This window comes from Geotrypetes seraphini, chromosome 8 (genome assembly GCF_902459505.1).
Source record: "Geotrypetes seraphini chromosome 8, aGeoSer1.1, whole genome shotgun sequence".
In the NCBI taxonomy this organism is placed as follows: Eukaryota; Metazoa; Chordata; class Amphibia; order Gymnophiona; family Dermophiidae; genus Geotrypetes; species Geotrypetes seraphini.
The window spans coordinates 162,093,935-162,110,856 of NC_047091.1; the positions used below are offsets into that span (position 1 = coordinate 162,093,935).

The following is a 16,922-nucleotide window of genomic DNA, read 5'->3' on the forward strand; positions in this document are numbered from 1 at the left end:
ATCACTACCTGCAAGGTGAGCCAGTTTGCCTGACTAGTCACGACATTCTTCAAGTGGTAAAATTCTTACCACTTCTCTTGCCCTAACCATTTCCCGCAAAAATATGAAAGTGTGGAAACCATTTGAAGAACTCTCGTATTTTTCAGAACAAATAAAAAATAAATAAAAATCCTACATTAAGGGCAAATATATTTACAAACTATTTGTGACTGTGATGAAATCTGTAGCTGTCAGTTTTTGATCACAAGCATGTTTTGTGTCACTTTATCCAATGCTAGCTTTGGGCTAGATTTATAAATCTTCTCCCCTCACAGAGAAAAGCACAAAGGGCAGGTAAAATCATAGGATATATGAATATTTACTTGTTTATTTTTATCTGACTCTATCTAGCTAAAAGTGCCATAAGGTATTTACCCACATAAAACCACCCACAGAATTTTGTTTGTGTAGACTTAGTTATTTATCCATATGAAGAGTCAGCTAAATAGTACTTGGTATCACACGCTGCTAAGATACATTAACGGAGTAACGCATAATATGCACAAACACAACACTTATATCCTCCGGTTCAAACGCTGAAGCTAAAGCTCAAGGCTTAACTATTTTATATCTAAAGCATACAGTTGAAGCACATATGCAGGAGAATTTGCCTCAGAAGCTACCGGGCAGTCATTGCTCGCTAGTGCCTGCACCACATTATCAAGCCTGTCTGCCAGGAAGCAACAGATAAATATGGCTTGCACTTTGTTAGATGAATATTTAATCACCTTACCGTTATAGCTGGCACAGTGGGGTTGCCTATGATAGAATATTGAAGGTTAACCAATGAGGAATTTGGGTTCTCCTTCCTAGCTTTGGAGCAATGACTGCCCGGTAACTTCTGAGGCAAATTCCCCTGATATGTGCTTCAACTGTATGCTTTAGGTATAAAATAGTTAAGCCTTGAGCTTTAGCTTCAGCGTTTGAACTAGAGGATATAAGTGTTGTGTTTGTGGATTTTTGCTCCAGTTCCTATTTATTTTTCCTTTTTGTAATGCATAATATGTGCATAACTGAGATTTCTGGGAAATGTTGAAACTATTTACAAACAAATCAATTTAGTAAGAAAGCTTTCCGAAACTCAAGTAAAATGCACATAGTAAGTCAATCATCTTATACGGGTAGAAAAGAAAGACTTGCCTTTTTTTGGATGTGAACAACTGGCCACATGCCTCCCGAGACATCTTCGAGAAAAGGCCCCAAGCGCTGGCCACAGTAGGTGAAGTATACTCTGCCCTTAGCTGGCTGACCAGGTGGAGGTGGTGTGCCTTCCATTCTCTCCCAACCAATCCCCGCAACATCACCTACAAAATAAAAGCCATAAGGTAAAAGCAAAGCATCCGCTTTTGATTATGCTTTCACTTGACCACATGCAGTTGCATTCTTGGTAGTGAAAGACACTGCTAGTAAATTTGTGGAAAAATAACTTACATACAATAGTAGAATGCTTGCTCTAGCACAGGGGTGTCCAATGTCGGTCCTCGAGGGCCGCATTCCAGTCGGGTTTTCAGGATTTCCCCAATGAATATGCATGAGATCTATTTGCACGCACTGCTTCAATGCATATTCATTGGGGAAATCCTGAAAACCCGACTGGATTGCGGCCCTCGAGGACCGACATTGGACACCCCTGCTCTAGCAGCATATATACTAACTAATAAGCAAGCAAATAAACAAACGAGAGAATATAAATCAGGCAGTTGTATTTTAACTGCAGGTGAGGGCAGCTCTTATTTAGTGTATTCTTGTTTCATTGCTAGTTTCAGCCAAGTATCATATCTTGACCAGAGACCATCAATTATCAAGGCAATATTAATTGGATCCAATTGCCCTAACTTTGGGAAACAAGACACCACCTTTTACATAAATCTAAAAGGAAAATATAGTTTTCCTTTTTGGTTAATATTAACTTTCATTTTTTTTAAATAGAATACTTTGAACAAAGAACATATAACTTAATTGCTTAGACTACCGTGGAGCATGTTCCACACAAAGGAAAAATTAGGTTCTTACCTGCTAATTTTCTTTCTTTTAGTTTCTCCACACCAGCACAGAAAGCTCACCATGACCAGCAGGTGGAGACTGACACACAAACTTTTGGCTGTAGTACAAGTGGGCTGTGCAGTCCCATGTACAATCAATCTGACGAATAGCTAAGCAGAACTAATGAAACTAAGCAACACTCCCAGAAGGAGAACAGGAACTAATAGAGAAATACTGTTGGATATTGAATTGAATAAGAACCTTCAAAAAAACATCCCCACAGCTCACCACCTATGTCAGATGAACCAAACACTGCTGTTCTATCTCTCTCTTTTTTTGTTCGTTTTCATGTGCATGTATCATCACTCTCCTCAAACTTCCGAACAAAAAGACACCGCAGAAACCCCCCCCCCCCCCACACACACACTTTTTGTGCAAAAATACGAACAAGATCAAGACAGGGAAGGGGTCTGTGCCAGTCTGGAGAGACTAAAGAAAGAAAATTAGCAGGTAAGAACCTAATTTCTCCTTCATGGGACTGCTTCATGGAGCAACTAGTCAGGGAACCGACGCGAGGGGGTGCTACTCTTGACCTCATCCTAAACGGATTAGGGGGGCCTGCAAGAGGGGTAGAAGTGGGAGGACCACTAGGCAACAGTGACCACAACGCGATCAGATTCAAATTAGAAAGGGGGACTCCCATAGTAAGGAGGACCGCAACAACTGCGCTCAACTTCAGGAAAGGAAACTATGTTGCTATGAGGGAAATGGTGGGGAGGAAGCTCAGAAACATCTTTAGGATGGAGACTGTAGGAAGGGTCTGGACCCTATTCAGGGACACCCTGCAGAAAGCACAAAGAATGTACGTCCCCAGTTTCAGGAAAGGCTGCAAGAACAAGCGGTCAAAGGACCCGGCTTGGATGTCAACTGAAGTAAAGAGGACAATAAATGACAAAAAAGTATCCTTCCAGAGATGGAAAAAGGACCCAACGGAAGAAAATCACCAGGCGCACACGAAATGCCAAAAGGAATGCCACCGAGAGGTTAGAAAAGCAAAAGGGAAATATGAAGAGGGGCTGGCCAGGGAGGCGAAAAACTTCAAGGCATTCTTCAGTTACGTAAAGGGGAAGTGACCAGCGAGAGAGGAGGTGGGGCCGTTGGACGATGGGGATAGGAAGGGAGTGATTAAAGAGGATAAAGAGGTAGCTGAGAGGTTGAACACGTTCTTCTCGTCGGTTTTCACGAGAAAAGACACATCTAATATACCAGACTCAGGGGAGCTCATGAGTGGGGAACAGGCCGAAAAATTGGAGCACATAGAGGTAAGTAAGGAGGATGTCCTCAAACAGATAGACAGGTTAAAATGCGGCAAATCACCGGGCCCAGACGGGATCCACCCAAGGGTTCTAAAGGAACTAAGACAAGAAATAGCGGGCACAATCCAGCATGTTTGCAACCTATTCTTGAAAACTGGAGAGGTACCAGAGGACTGGAAATTGGCGAATGTCACACCTATCTTCAAGAAGGGATTGAGGGGTGACCCCGGGAACTACAGGCCGGTGAGCCTGACTTCAATTATAGGGAAGATGGTGGAAGCTATGATCAAAGACGGCATTTGCGAGTACATCGAGAGAAATGGCCTACTGAGAACAAGCCAGCATGGATTCTGTAAGGGAAGGTCATGCTTAACGAACCTTCTGTACTTCTTTGAGGGAATAAGCAGTCGGGTGGACAATGGGGAACCCATAGACATCATTTACCTCGATTTTCAAAAGGCTTTTGACAAAGTGCCACATGAAAGGCTGCTTAGGAAGCTGTGGAACCACGGGGTGGGAGGGGATGTGCACAGATGGATCAAGCACTGGTTGTCGGGTAGGCTGCAGAGGGTTGGAGTGAAGGGCCAATATTCTGACTGGCGGGGAGTCACGAGCGGTGTGCCACAGGGATCGGTGCTGGGGCCGTTACTCTTCAACATATTTATCAATGACCTGGAAAAGGAGGCAAAGTGCGAGGTTATAAAATTTGCAGACGATACCAAACTGTGCGGTAGAGTTAGGTCCAGGGAGGAGTGTGAGGACCTGCAAAGGGACCTGGACAAGCTGGAAGACTGGGCAAACAAATGGCAAATGCACTTTAACGTGGAAAAATGCAAGGTCATGCATATAGGGAAAAAGAACCCGTTGTTCAACTACAAATTGGGGGGGGGCATTGTTGGGAGACAGCAGACTTGAGAGAGACTTGGGTGTGCTGGTGGATGCATCACTGAAGCCAGCTGCACAGTGCGCAGCAGCCTCGAAAAAAGCCAACAGGATGCTGGGCATCATAAAGAGGGGCATAACAACCAGGACGCGGGAAGTCATCATGTCATTGTATCGAGCGATGGTGCGTCCACATCTGGAATACTGCGTTCAGTACTGGTCGCCACACCTCAAGAAGGACATGGCGGTACTTGAGAGAGTCCAAAGGAGAGCAACGAAAATGGTAAAAGGGCTGGAACACTGCCCATACGACGAGAGGTTGGATAGGCTGGGGCTCTTCTCTCTGGAAAAGAGGAGGCTCAGGGGAGATATGATAGAGACCTTCAAGATCATGAGGGGCATAGAGAGGGTGGATAGGGACAGATTCTTCAGACTGAAGGGGACAACAGGTACGAGGGGGCATTCGGAGAAACTGAAGGGAGATAGGTTCAAAACAAATGCAAGGAAGTTTTTTTTCACCCAAAGGGTCGTGGACACTTGGAATGCGCTACCGGAGGAAGTGATCAGGCAGAGTACGGTACAGGGATTCAAACAGGGATTGGACGGATTCCTGAGGGATAAAGGGATCGTGGGATACTGAGAGAGGTGCTGGGATGTAATACAAGTATAGAAAACTAACCAGGTAATAAGTATGGAAACCCAACCAAGTCGTGAATGTGCAAGACCGGAGGATTAGGACTTTGATGGGAAGATAGGACTTCAAATGGGAAACCAAGGTGGCAAGGGGGCCCCTTCGGTTATTCAGACAGGTCGTGACCTGTTTGGGCCGCCGCGAGAGCGGACTGCTGGGCAGGATGGACCTATGGTCTGACCCGGCGGAGGCACTGCTTATGTTCTTATGTTCTCCTTTCTTATTGTCTCTACAGACCGGCACAGAAACTAATGAGAAGTACCAAAGCAGTACCCATCATAGGTGGGACCCCCGAAGGGCCGCCACAAGAACATGCTCCCCGAACACCACATCCCGACGTGCCTGAACATCCACACGGTAGTGTCGTACAAAAGAATGGAGAGAAGACCAAACTGCAGCTTTACAGATATCCACCGGAAGTACAAGAGAAGACTTCGCCCAAGAAACTGCCTGACCTCGAGTGGAATGAGTTTTGAGAAATTCTGGAACAGGTTTCTTCTGAAGAAGGTACGCAGAAGTGTTAGCCCCTTTGATCCATTGCATGATGGTAGCCTTAGACGTACCATCTCTCTTACAAGGACCCGCAAAAAGGAAAAAAAATAGGATCTGATTTCCAGAACTCCTGGGTCCGCTGAACACAAGGGTGAAGGATCCGACAGACATCCAACTTGCGCAATTGCGTCTGCTTCAAAGAGCCCTCCCAACTACCCAAGACCGGGAGGACCACAGACTGGTTGACATTAAAAGATGAGACCACCTTCGACAGAAAATAAGGAACTGGCCGCAGCACAACCCGCTCCCTAGAGAACTCCAGGAACGGAGGCCTACAAGAGAAAGTCTACAGCTCAGAAAAGCGTCTTGCAGAAGTAATGGCCACCAGGAAGACTGCCTTAAGAGTAAGGTCCTTCAACGAGCAGGAGTTCAGAGGCTCAAAAGGAGGGTGTACTAGCATGGAAAGTACCAGGTTGAGATCCCAGGCTGGAACCAAAGGCCGCATTGGATGTCGAGGCAATTTAGCTGCCTGCAAAATATGAATCACATCTGGAGAAGAGGCCAAACGCCAACCATGAAACAAACCATGAATGGTAGACAAAGCTGCAAGCTGAACCCAGAGGGAAGACCAGGCAAGGCCCCTGTCCAGGCCATCCTGCAAGAACTCTAAGATGTGAGGCAAAGAGGCATGAAGGGGAACCATACCACGCATGGAACACCACTCCTCAAAGAGACGCCAAACTCGCACATAAGCCCAAGAGGTGGAAATCATCGGAATAACCTTTCTTACTCAGGCGTTCCCTTTCAAGAGCAAAGCCGTAAGACAAGAGGGACCCGGATCAAACAATGGAATGGGACACTGCATCAGAAGTTCGGGCCACCAGCGGTCGCGAGGGAAAAATGTATAGGAGGCCATCCGTCAGCCAAGGCTGCACAAGAGCATCCATCCCATCGGCCTGAACATTCCTGCGCCGACTGAAGAACCGGGGCACTTTTGAGTTGACACTTGTGTCCATCAGATTCATGACTAGCTGACCCCAAGCATGCAAAATCAAATTGAAGGCTGAGGGACTGAGACACCACTCTCTGGGATCTATCATGTTACTACTTAGGAAGTCCGCCTGGACATTTGCTACTCCCACAATGTGGGAAGCTGAGATGTCCAGAAAATGAGTCTCTGCCCAGGTAATGAGCAGAGAAGCATCCTACACCATCAGACGACTCTTGGTTCCCCCTGACAACTGACGTAAATCATCGCCATGGCGTTGTCCAAGAGAACCTGAACCAACTTGCCCATCAGCAACTTCTGGAATGTTAACACCAAACGAATGGCTGTGGTCTCCAGAACATTGATAAACCAGAACGCCTCCTCTGGAGACCAGCTTCCCTGAGCTGAGCGACCGAGAGACACTGAGATCCCCAACCGAAGAGACTGGAATCTGTGATAAGCACTGTCTAATGAGGATGATCCAGACTCGCTACTTGCACCAGACTGGAAGGGCTTAATTTATATATTTAAGATGAAAATTGATAAGAATTTCAAGTGATGTGTATGATTTAATTGATGTAAGATGAAAAAAACGAATAAAAAATTGGAAAAAAAAAAAAAGAGGCTGCAACGAACTAACACCCGAAGAGGAACAGGAGAGTCCAGATCGTATATCTGAGGTGACCACTGCCAGAGAAGAGCATGTTGAAGTGGACCCATGTAAGCCCGAGCTCACCTGACCATGTCCTTGGAGGTTGTCATCGACCCCAAGACCTACAGAAAATCCTGCACCCGAGGACACCGACAAACCATCAGAAAGCGAACCTACGACTGCAACTTGCACACTCAACCCTCAGGAAGGAAGACTTTTCCCAAGCAGGGTTTGAAGAGCACCTCGAGGTACTCCAGACGCTGAGATGGGGTCAACTGGCTCTTGGATAAGTTGACCACCCACCCCAGTGACTGCAGGAACTCCACAACCCATGTTGTAACCTGGGAGCTCTCTTGAAAGGATTTTTCTCGAATCAATCACTTGTCCAGATAGGGATGAACCAGGATGCCCTCCTTGCGCCATCACCATAATCTTCGTGAAAGTCCGCAAGCCGTGGCCAGACCACACAGAAGCGCACAAAACTGATAGTGCTATCCCAAAATTTCAAAGCGACGGAAATGCTGATGGGAGGCCCGAATTGGAACATGCAGGTAGGCCTCCGTCAGATCTAGAGAAGTCAGGAATTCCCCCGGCTGGACTGCCAGAATGACAGATCTCATGGTCTCTAAATGAAAAGACGGCACCCGGAGTACCCTGTTGACCCCCTTCCAATCTAAAATGGGCTGAAAAGACCCCTCTTTCTTGGGCACCATGAAGTAAATGGAATACCTGCTGGTGTGAAACTCCTGAGGCGGCACTGGAACCACCGCTTTGAGGTCGAGCAACCTTTGTATTGTCTGATGAAACGCCCGCTTCTTCCAAGCCGCCTGATAAAAAGAGAGGAAACTATCTGGCAAGGGCCAGGAAAACTCCTGAGCATAACCATCCCGAATCACCTCCAGGACCCACTGATCCTTTGTGATCTTGGCCCACCCCTGGTAAAACTACTGCAATCGGGCACCTACCAGCACCAGGAGAAGAGCCCACAAGGAGTCATTGGGCTGGGCAGGTAGCGGAGGGGTCGCCAGATGAATCATCCCACCTTCCCCCCCCACCAGTGGGCCCCCAGAAAGGACTGCATGCGCTGAAAGAAATCGCCCCTGGAAGAAACAGTGGAAAGAAAGCTGCCCCTCAACCAGGGTGGTAGCAGCAAAAATCTCACAAATGTCCCCAAGCAACATCCCTCTGCGACAGTATTCAGGAAGGCGGAGAACCTTAGAGTCAGTCAAAGACTGAACCAACTTATCCAGATCCTCGCCGAACAAGACTCCCAAAAGGGAAATTTCATAAGCTTAGCCTTAGCCACTGTGCCACAGGGTATGGCCAGCGGCCACTATGAGAGCCCAAATCAAATCATACATGGCATCCAAGAGATAAGAAGCACCCAGCTCGATCTTAGCTACCTTCTGATCCACCCAAGGACCAGTCATGAGATTCCCTGTCAAGAACATGCTCGGAACACCGAAAAAAAAGCCCCCGCTACCACACTGCCACTCATCGCTGCCTGGACCACATCAAAACTGCCTAAGAAGAGACTCTATCCTACCAGCCTCAGAGTCCCATAAGGCCCAGCTGCCAACTGGCACTGTATGCCGATGCGCAATTGCCGAGACTACCGCATCTACCACAGGAGACTTCAAAGTATCCTTATCACCCTCTAGAATGGGATACAGGCAAGTCATGGAGTGCGTGAAACAAAAAGGTGTTTCCGGTGATTTCCACTGCATGAGCACTATATCCTGAATATCCTAATGCATACAAAAAAGAGCAGGAGGCCGAGTGGATCCCCCGAAGCAGGGGGTCCATCACACATGGGGCCTTCCTTTGCATTCTCCTCGAAACGCAAAACTGACGAAACCTGAAGAAGTTCCTGAAGCTCTTCCTGCTGCAAAATGTGCACCACCGATGCATCCTTGCTAGCTGGCAGCTCCGCAAAACAGCAGCTAGTGTCATCTGTCCCCCTGAGAGGATCTTGGGGGTCTACCAAGGGGTCCAAGTCCTCATCAGGTGTTTCTGCATCCCCAAACAAAAAATCTTCATTCCACGAGACCCTCAGCCGCTTGGATGAAGACGAGGGGTCTGGGTTGGAGTCAGCGCTGAAGGGGGCTGAACGGGGGTGGATGCGGAAGGCAATCCCCACAAAAACAAACAAACAAACCTTGAGACCCCCGGGGAGGAAACAGGACCTCCGGCTGTCTGAAAGTAAGCACAAGGCCAAAATAAAATCTGGGAAAACTTCCTTTGCAGAAACCTGCCCCTTTCTATCCAATACAGGGGGAAGGTCACTGAGGAGCTTCCCGCCAAAACTGGCGGAAAACCCGCCGAAAACTCCCCCAAGGCCTGAACCGCCTCAGCTGCTAAAGTAGGTAAGCAGGCAGCAGCGGTAAAGGAGTCTCCAGCACTATTGGTGGTAAGGGAAACCTTTCCCTGACTGTCGGCAGCTGAGTAAGGGAAACCTTTCCCTGACTGTCAGCAGCTGAGGAAATCCCTGTGTGGGCGGTAAGGCTTCCCCACTGCCCACTGCTGACTTACAGTGCATGTGCGAAGGGGAACCCTGCTTGCCAGTACCTGAAGCCAGAGAGGATTCTCCTTTGTGATGGCCGGTACAATTCAAGCAAACGCCGGCTGTATTGATTGTGTGCCTGGAGTACTTTTTCTCTTTAAAAGTGCTCACTGAGAAAACCTCTACAAGAAAAAAAATACAAGTGCCAGTTAGCAATTAAAATCCCTTCAGATCGGCACTGCCTCAGGCCTTTCCCCCCCCTAATATAATTTTAATTTACAATTGAACAGACCCCACAAGCTCTCAAAGCTATATGCCTTGCCAGTATTGGTGGCAAGGCTTACAGGTGAGGCATCTCTACAGTAAAAATTTGGGGAGGTGGGGGCAGGGATTCAACCCATCGAGTGTGGCACCCCCGAGGTCAATCCGGCATCACAATCGGGGACAAGGCCAATTTAAACAAAATCCAACTGCCCTACACTAAACCAGGGAAGAGTGCACAGACTTACCACCTCCATCTGCTGGAGACTGAGAGCAGACTGGTTGTACTTGGGACAGCACAGCCCATTTGTACTACAGCCAAAAGTTTGTGTTTCAGCCTCCACCTGCTGCTCATGGTGAGCTATCCGTTTTTGTGCCGGTCTGGAGACACAATAAAGAAGGTTGGGATTTATGCATAATAGCAGCTGTGAAAGTCTTTAGGTTTAGACACACTATTTGGGTAGTAAGGCTTAAGCACAATATGCAGGTGATGTGCTCAGACCTTACAGGAAAAAATAACAATCACTGAAAAGGTGAGTACTGCTAGAAAGAAAAGGTTTTCAGAAGCTTTGCTTAAAGGCCTCAATCAATTAGAGAAAATTTTGTAGATATCAAAGGCTGCTAATGAGAACAAAATAAGTTATCGGCATCAATAAATAACTTCTACCCATCTGAAATTTAAGAAAACCAAAACCCAAAGGTGGTCCCACAGATTAACAGTGAAAACATATGCAAACCACAGATCAGTAATTACATACCAGGTGAGAGACAGACATCTAATCGAACGCTTTTCCACTGCAGCAGGCTTGATCCATTATAATGCACTGCTCGCCCATTACTACAGTAGAAAAAAAATAGAATGGTGAGGTGTTTGTTATGCTGTTTGTCTTCTTTACATAAACAGAGAGGTTTTAATCAAAATAGAAAAAGTGTTTTGGCATTTATAAATAATGGATTAGGGGTAACCGGTTTCATCTTAGTTCTCAAAGGAAACCTAGTAATACTGTTACTAGAAATGGCTCCTCAAAAAAAAAAAAACAACCAACAACCCACATTTCTATGGGAGAAGCATTTCCAGCTTCAACAGTATAGTGACTTTACTGCAATGAAACATAATTTAGAGAATTTGCTCCTTCGCTATTCTCTACTCTCCCAATCATAAAATTAACATAAAATTCTGCATGTTTTACCCACTATGCAACTTCCTCTCATTCCCACCAAGTGCTGCTATGCTCCAACCCCTGATGGATTCTTTTTTAATGATTTAGATGTGTGTTAGAGAATGACAGTTTGTCCCTGTCCCGTCTCTGCGGGCTCTGTCCTCATTTACATGAGCCTTGAACACTTATGATTTTATATTTAAATATTTTTATTAAAAGTATTTAAAGAGACAATATTCTATACAATTTTTTGTAAATCACAAATAGTGTCTTCTCTTTTGATCTGGTTTTGGTACAACCTTTTCAAAGATTCAGATGCCTATGTTTTTACATCATCTGGGAAGGTAATTGGATTGTTTTTCAGACATGGGTGTAGAAGAGAACCTAACCTGGGTAGTGGATGAACAAGAAAATAAATGTCTATTAAATGTTGGAAATGTTCCTTGATGCCAGCAACAAAGGACCAATGAGGTAGTACATGCAAATCTCTCTCATACATATTCATTGTGGATAATCTGAAAACCTGGCATGCCTATAGACCTTGAGAACTGGAATTGAGTAGCCCTGCTATATAGTTTACCTAACGGCTGCTATGTACACTGCCAACTAATATCTGTTGTTGTAAAACAGTGACATGCTATATTTAAACTCTCAAATCCATCCTTTGAAAAATATTGACGATGACATCTAATGGTCCAAAATATTATCTCACTTAGTTATAGTTTGTTATTCTTTCCAAACCAACAGAATGTTTGCATACCACTCCATTCAACCTCTCTCTTCCCTTCTTCCTCCAGGTCAAAGACATATAGAGAGAATTCAGATATGACCCCCATCCCTCCCCCACGAGAGGTTGGAAAGAATTCCATGAGTAAAACTCTGCATGTTTTCCCCACTCTTGTGGACATATTTCAGACTGAAAAATCAACTGATTAGGTGTTTGTTTCTGCTACTAAAGGAACAAAGTAAGGAGGAATAATGTCCTATTTGATCATTTTCTTTCAGACTGTAATAGAGTAGTGAAAATTCACAACACCAATGTGGGTGAATGCATTGTGTTGTTTTTTTTTGCCAGACAAGCAATGGTCAATCACGAAGGCTCAACCCAAAGGAAGTCCCTGATTGGCTCAGGTACCACAGGCCCCTCCCAAGGGAGGAGCCCAAGACATCTAAGCTAATCAGGGCATAGGCCCTTCCCCGTGCATCACATGATACACCGGGGTGGGCCCTAAGGTCCGCATTGCAGCGTAGGAGGCCTATGGAGCAGGAGGGACTGAGCACCCCAACCTGCTCCCAACTTTTTGAGGTACGGGGAGGGCGGGTTGGGGAGCGGGAGATCGGAGTCGGTGGCAGTAGGGAGTGGGCATCCCTCATGCCGGGTTTATCGTGGATGGGGAGAGGTATTTACTGGCAGGAGTGAGTCGGCATCACTCCTGACGTTTTGGGGTAGGTTTTCTTTGTTGGGAAGCTGGGCAATGGCAGGAGGGAGTGGGCATCCGTCCTGCCTTTATCTTCGGGGAGGAGCTTTTTTTTCTTTTAATTGGCCAGATATTTTGCGTGTGTAATACACGCAAAATATCAGTGCCATTTAAAAAAAAAAAAAAATTGAAAAAAACCCCAAAAACCACAGGCAGACCTGTCAATAACACAATTACCGACAGGTCTGCAGCTGTCAGGTTTTACAATAGTAAAACCTGATGCAAAATAGCCAATGAATTGTTAGTGAATAATTGTTTGGCTATTTTGCATGGGGTTTTGTTCATTTGCATGGGTGGATCGGATGGGAGATTGATGGGAAAGATTGCGAAGCCAGTAAAACTGGTTTTGCGTTTGTCATTACAGGCTCAGTAAGTTTAATAAATCTAGCACTAAGTGGTCCTTATGGAGAGCTGTTCTCCCCCCAGATCAGAGGCTGGGGGCTTGCTTAAATACTTTTGCAATGACCAGTGACACGTCAATTCAGTCTTCCAATGCTCAGCTATCACATTATCTTAAAAGGTGGGACTATTTTAGACAAAGACATTCCTTAGATTCTGAACAGGAAAAAGTTTTACAACGTATAAAATTAAATATATATTCTTAAAAGGACTCCTTAGTTTAGTATAATAAAGCCAACAATTTACCAAAGACCAGGAGATATGTATTATTGTATATAGACAATAATTTTACCCTTAGACAAAGATATGCAAGCTATTTTGCCTTTACTATTCTGCCCATTGCTTACTAAAAAGTTTAAAACATACGCTAAGCAGAAAAATACTATTAAAGAAAGAAAGAGTACAAATTAGATAAAAATCAAAGGTCTTCTCTACCTTAGTTTTTCACAAAGGGCTACTCGCATCCCATACTGTGTTTACATTAGAAGGTAGCCTAAGATCCAAGATGTTTAAAACAACACAAACTAATCTAAAGAGACTTTTTATATTCCTGCTTTGTTTTACTAGAATAGCACTAAGAAATCCAAGATCAAAAAGGTTCTCAATTCATCTTAAACTTATTCTACTTACGCTTAATTATTGTGAAAAGGAATAACAAAGGTCATTCTTCCTAAAACCTAATACTGTATTATATAAAATTAAGATTGAAGGGCAATTGAAAGGCTGATAAAAATGAGAGGGGAGGTCAAGATGGTGGCGATGTGAGAAGCCATTAGGAACACGGAGTTAACAGCTGCTGCCTGTTCCTCTTTATTTCTGTTAAAGCGCTGAGTTGTTGCTTGCCAGTATCGGCAATTTTTTGAGTAAGAGAACTTTAGGCTCTTTTTATTTTCTGAGCCATATAGCATTTAACAACATCTACACAAATGTCACATTCAAAGAGGAAGGGGGTGGTTAGAGCTGTACTCTCGCCAGCACTTACTTCCACCTCGGTTTAGCAGATGGTTGACTATTTCTTCATGGTTGCACAGGTTTCTGGAGAAGTGGACCCGGCTTTGGGAAATGGCGTTGGCGAGCCTACTTCCCTATTTGGGTCAGAAATATCTTTATCCCCTCCAGCACCCTTCGAGCCACCATGACTAGCCACTACCAGTATGCTAGTCCACTCTGACTTTACTATGATCTTTTGTTATCTGTACTCCTATGTTACTTGTAATTGTATCCTCAACTCTTATATATGATTTTTCAGTTAACTCCCGTTAACTGCATCGAACTTCGTGGTGTACTGTGGTATACAAATAAAATTTTATGTTACTTGGCTGAAACTAGCAATGAAACAAGAATACTTTAAAAGAGAAGTCCATTGGACATTATTGAGATGGCATGGGGAAATCCATTGCTTATTCCTAGGATAAGCAGCATAAAATCTGTTTTACTAATTGGTATCTAGCTAGGTACAAGGGACCTGGATTGGCCACTGTTGGAAACAAGATGCTGTCCCCTTAAGAGGGGGGTGCCAACGGCGCGCGGCCGTTCGGCGCGCACGAGCCTTAGAAGGAGCACAGGCAGCCCAGCAGCGAATTATAAACTTCTAACTAATAAAAAATTTCTAAACTTCTAACTAAAAAAAAAAAAAAAATAAAAAAAAAATATATATATATATATACCTTTTCTTCTGTTCCCATTCTTCTCTTCTTTCTCTATTCTTTCAGCTAGCTGCACACCAAGCTAACTCACACTCAGCTAACCCCTTTCAGATACCCTCAGCTCTTAACTTCTTATTCTCTCAGACACCTAAATCTTTCATAATCTCGCACTAGCTCTCAGCAGGATTTTTCTAACTCTCCCTTCTTTTTCTAATTTACTGACAGGCTGACCTAGTTCACAACTTGAAGATGGCAGGGAGGACTAGAAGCGCCAAGGGTACAACCACATCCAGCATTCCAGTCACCATGGGGACCCTGGAGGAGATCACGGACGGCGAACGAAGGGAGGAGGACTCAGGGCGGTGGACAGAGGTCTCCGTGCAGACCGAATCCATCCCCCGACACTACACTACAGTCTCCACGCAGACTGAGGAGGCTGCTCAGCTGGATGGAGCCCTCATGCAAGAACTGCGGAGCCTCAGGGAGGAGGTGGTTCGCCTGAGAAGCATCCGAGAGGATGAAGCCTACATCGACGGAGTCGTTCAGGAGTTGTCCCAAATTACAGAGCAGACCCACGACAAGTCCATTCTTGAGACACCCAAATCATCAGTTTTGAAGCCAACATTTGGGTTACAGGAAATGGCTGGCGGCAATGACACCTGGCAGTTGGTGACCTCTTCCACAGGTAAACATAGAAGATCCCCCCTCCTTTTTTCAATCTCTTCATCCTCTTCTTTTTCTCCCCAACAGGCCGACCCTACATCAACCCCTCATCTCGTCCTGAAGAATAGATTCCAGATTCTTCAGGAAGAAGCTGCCGACAAGGTACAGGAGCAGGCCCAGCACGAAGAACTCGAAGAACAGGCCCAACACGCAACCCCATCTGCTGACCGACTTCCTCCTCCTCCACAACGGAAGAAGCGCAGAGTTATAGTCATCGGGGACTCCATGCTGAGGGGCACCGAGGGACCAATCTGCAGACCGGATGCACAATCAAGAGAGGTTTGCTGTCTGCCTGGTGCCAAAATACGGGACATCACCACCAGCCTAGGGAAATTACTTACACCTAATGACCATTTTCCTATGCTTCTTATCCATATAGGTACGAATGACACTGCCAGGAACACCCCAGAAACCATCGCCAGAGACTTCGGAGCCTTGGGTGAGAGGCTGAAGCAGACAAGTGCGCAGGTAGTCTTCTCATCAATCCTACCAGTTAGAGGCAAGGGAAGAGCCAGAGATGAATGCATCCTGAGAACGAACGAATGGCTACGAGGATGGTGTCGAGATATGAACTTCGGATTCCTGGATCATAGAGAGGCGCTGCAAGGACTACAGGGACCAGACGGACTCCATTTAACCAGCAGAGGTAAGAACATCTTCGGACACCGACTAGCCCGCCTACTTCGCAGGGCTTTAAACTAGGTAAGTTGGGGGAGGGGACCTACTCATATACTGGGGTGGAAAGGAACTATCCTGATGGGACGAGTCGACACTCAGATTCCGAGGTAAGGACCCAATATGCAAACAGTTCTCTTGGAGCCACACAGACTCGGTCAGGAATAGCCTTACAGGGACTCAGCAAACACAAAGTGTGGAGGGCCATGTATGTTAATGCACACAGTTTAGGCAATAAAATTCTAGAACTAGAAACTGAAATAAGGGATGCCAACCTAGACGTGGTGGCAATATCCGAGACTTGGTTCACTGACGCACATGGGTGGGATATGGCTATACCGGGGTACAATCTACTTCGTCAGGACAGAGAGGGCAGGTTAGGTGGAGGGGTAGCACTATACATTAAGGAAGACATCAAAACTACCAGGATCACTGATGTCAAGTATACCGGGGAGTCCCTCTGGGTTAACCTGGCACGAGGTAGTAAAAAATGCCTGTATCTTGGTGTGGTATACAGACCTCCAAGACAACCGGAAAACATGGACGCAGAATTAATTGAAGACATAGAGAATATAACTCTACGGGGTGACACTGTGCTGCTAGGGGACTTCAACATGCCTGACGCAGACTGGAACACATTTTCAGCAGCAACCAGCAGCAGCAGGAGGCTTCTGAACTCCATAAAAGGAGTACATCTCAGACAGATGGTAACGGAGCCCACTAGGGCCCAGACGATCCTAGACCTGGTACTCACAAACGGGGAAAGCATCTCAGAGGTCTCGGTAGGAGATACGCTAGCCTCCAGCGACCATAACATGGTATGGTTCAACATTGGGAAAGGATCCCCTAAATCAATTACAAAAACAAAGGTGCTCAACTTTCGGGGCGCCGACTTCGCACGTATGGGAGATCACGTTCATCAGACGTTACAGGACCAAGCAGAGACCGGCAATGTGGAAACTATGTGGTCGTACCTGAAATCATCCATACACGAAGCAACTAATCGCTACATAAAATCAGTAGATAAACGGCAA

At 45.7% G+C, this 16,922-nt stretch overlaps 1 protein-coding gene across 4 annotated transcripts in view; it reads right to left on the reverse strand.

Moving 5' to 3' along the window:
* HECTD4 (HECT domain E3 ubiquitin protein ligase 4) overlaps nt 1–16,922 on the reverse strand; it is a 492,696-nt gene that overhangs the window by 141,650 nt on the left and 334,124 nt on the right. For all 4 annotated transcript variants that reach the window (XM_033956861.1, XM_033956860.1, XM_033956862.1 and 1 more), the window contains 2 exons: nt 10,566–10,645; nt 1,180–1,343 (listed from right to left, as the gene is read on the reverse strand). In XM_033956861.1, coding sequence (XP_033812752.1) covers nt 1,180–1,343; nt 10,566–10,645 — 244 coding nt within the window. The remainder of the gene's footprint in view (nt 1–1,179; nt 1,344–10,565; nt 10,646–16,922) is intronic.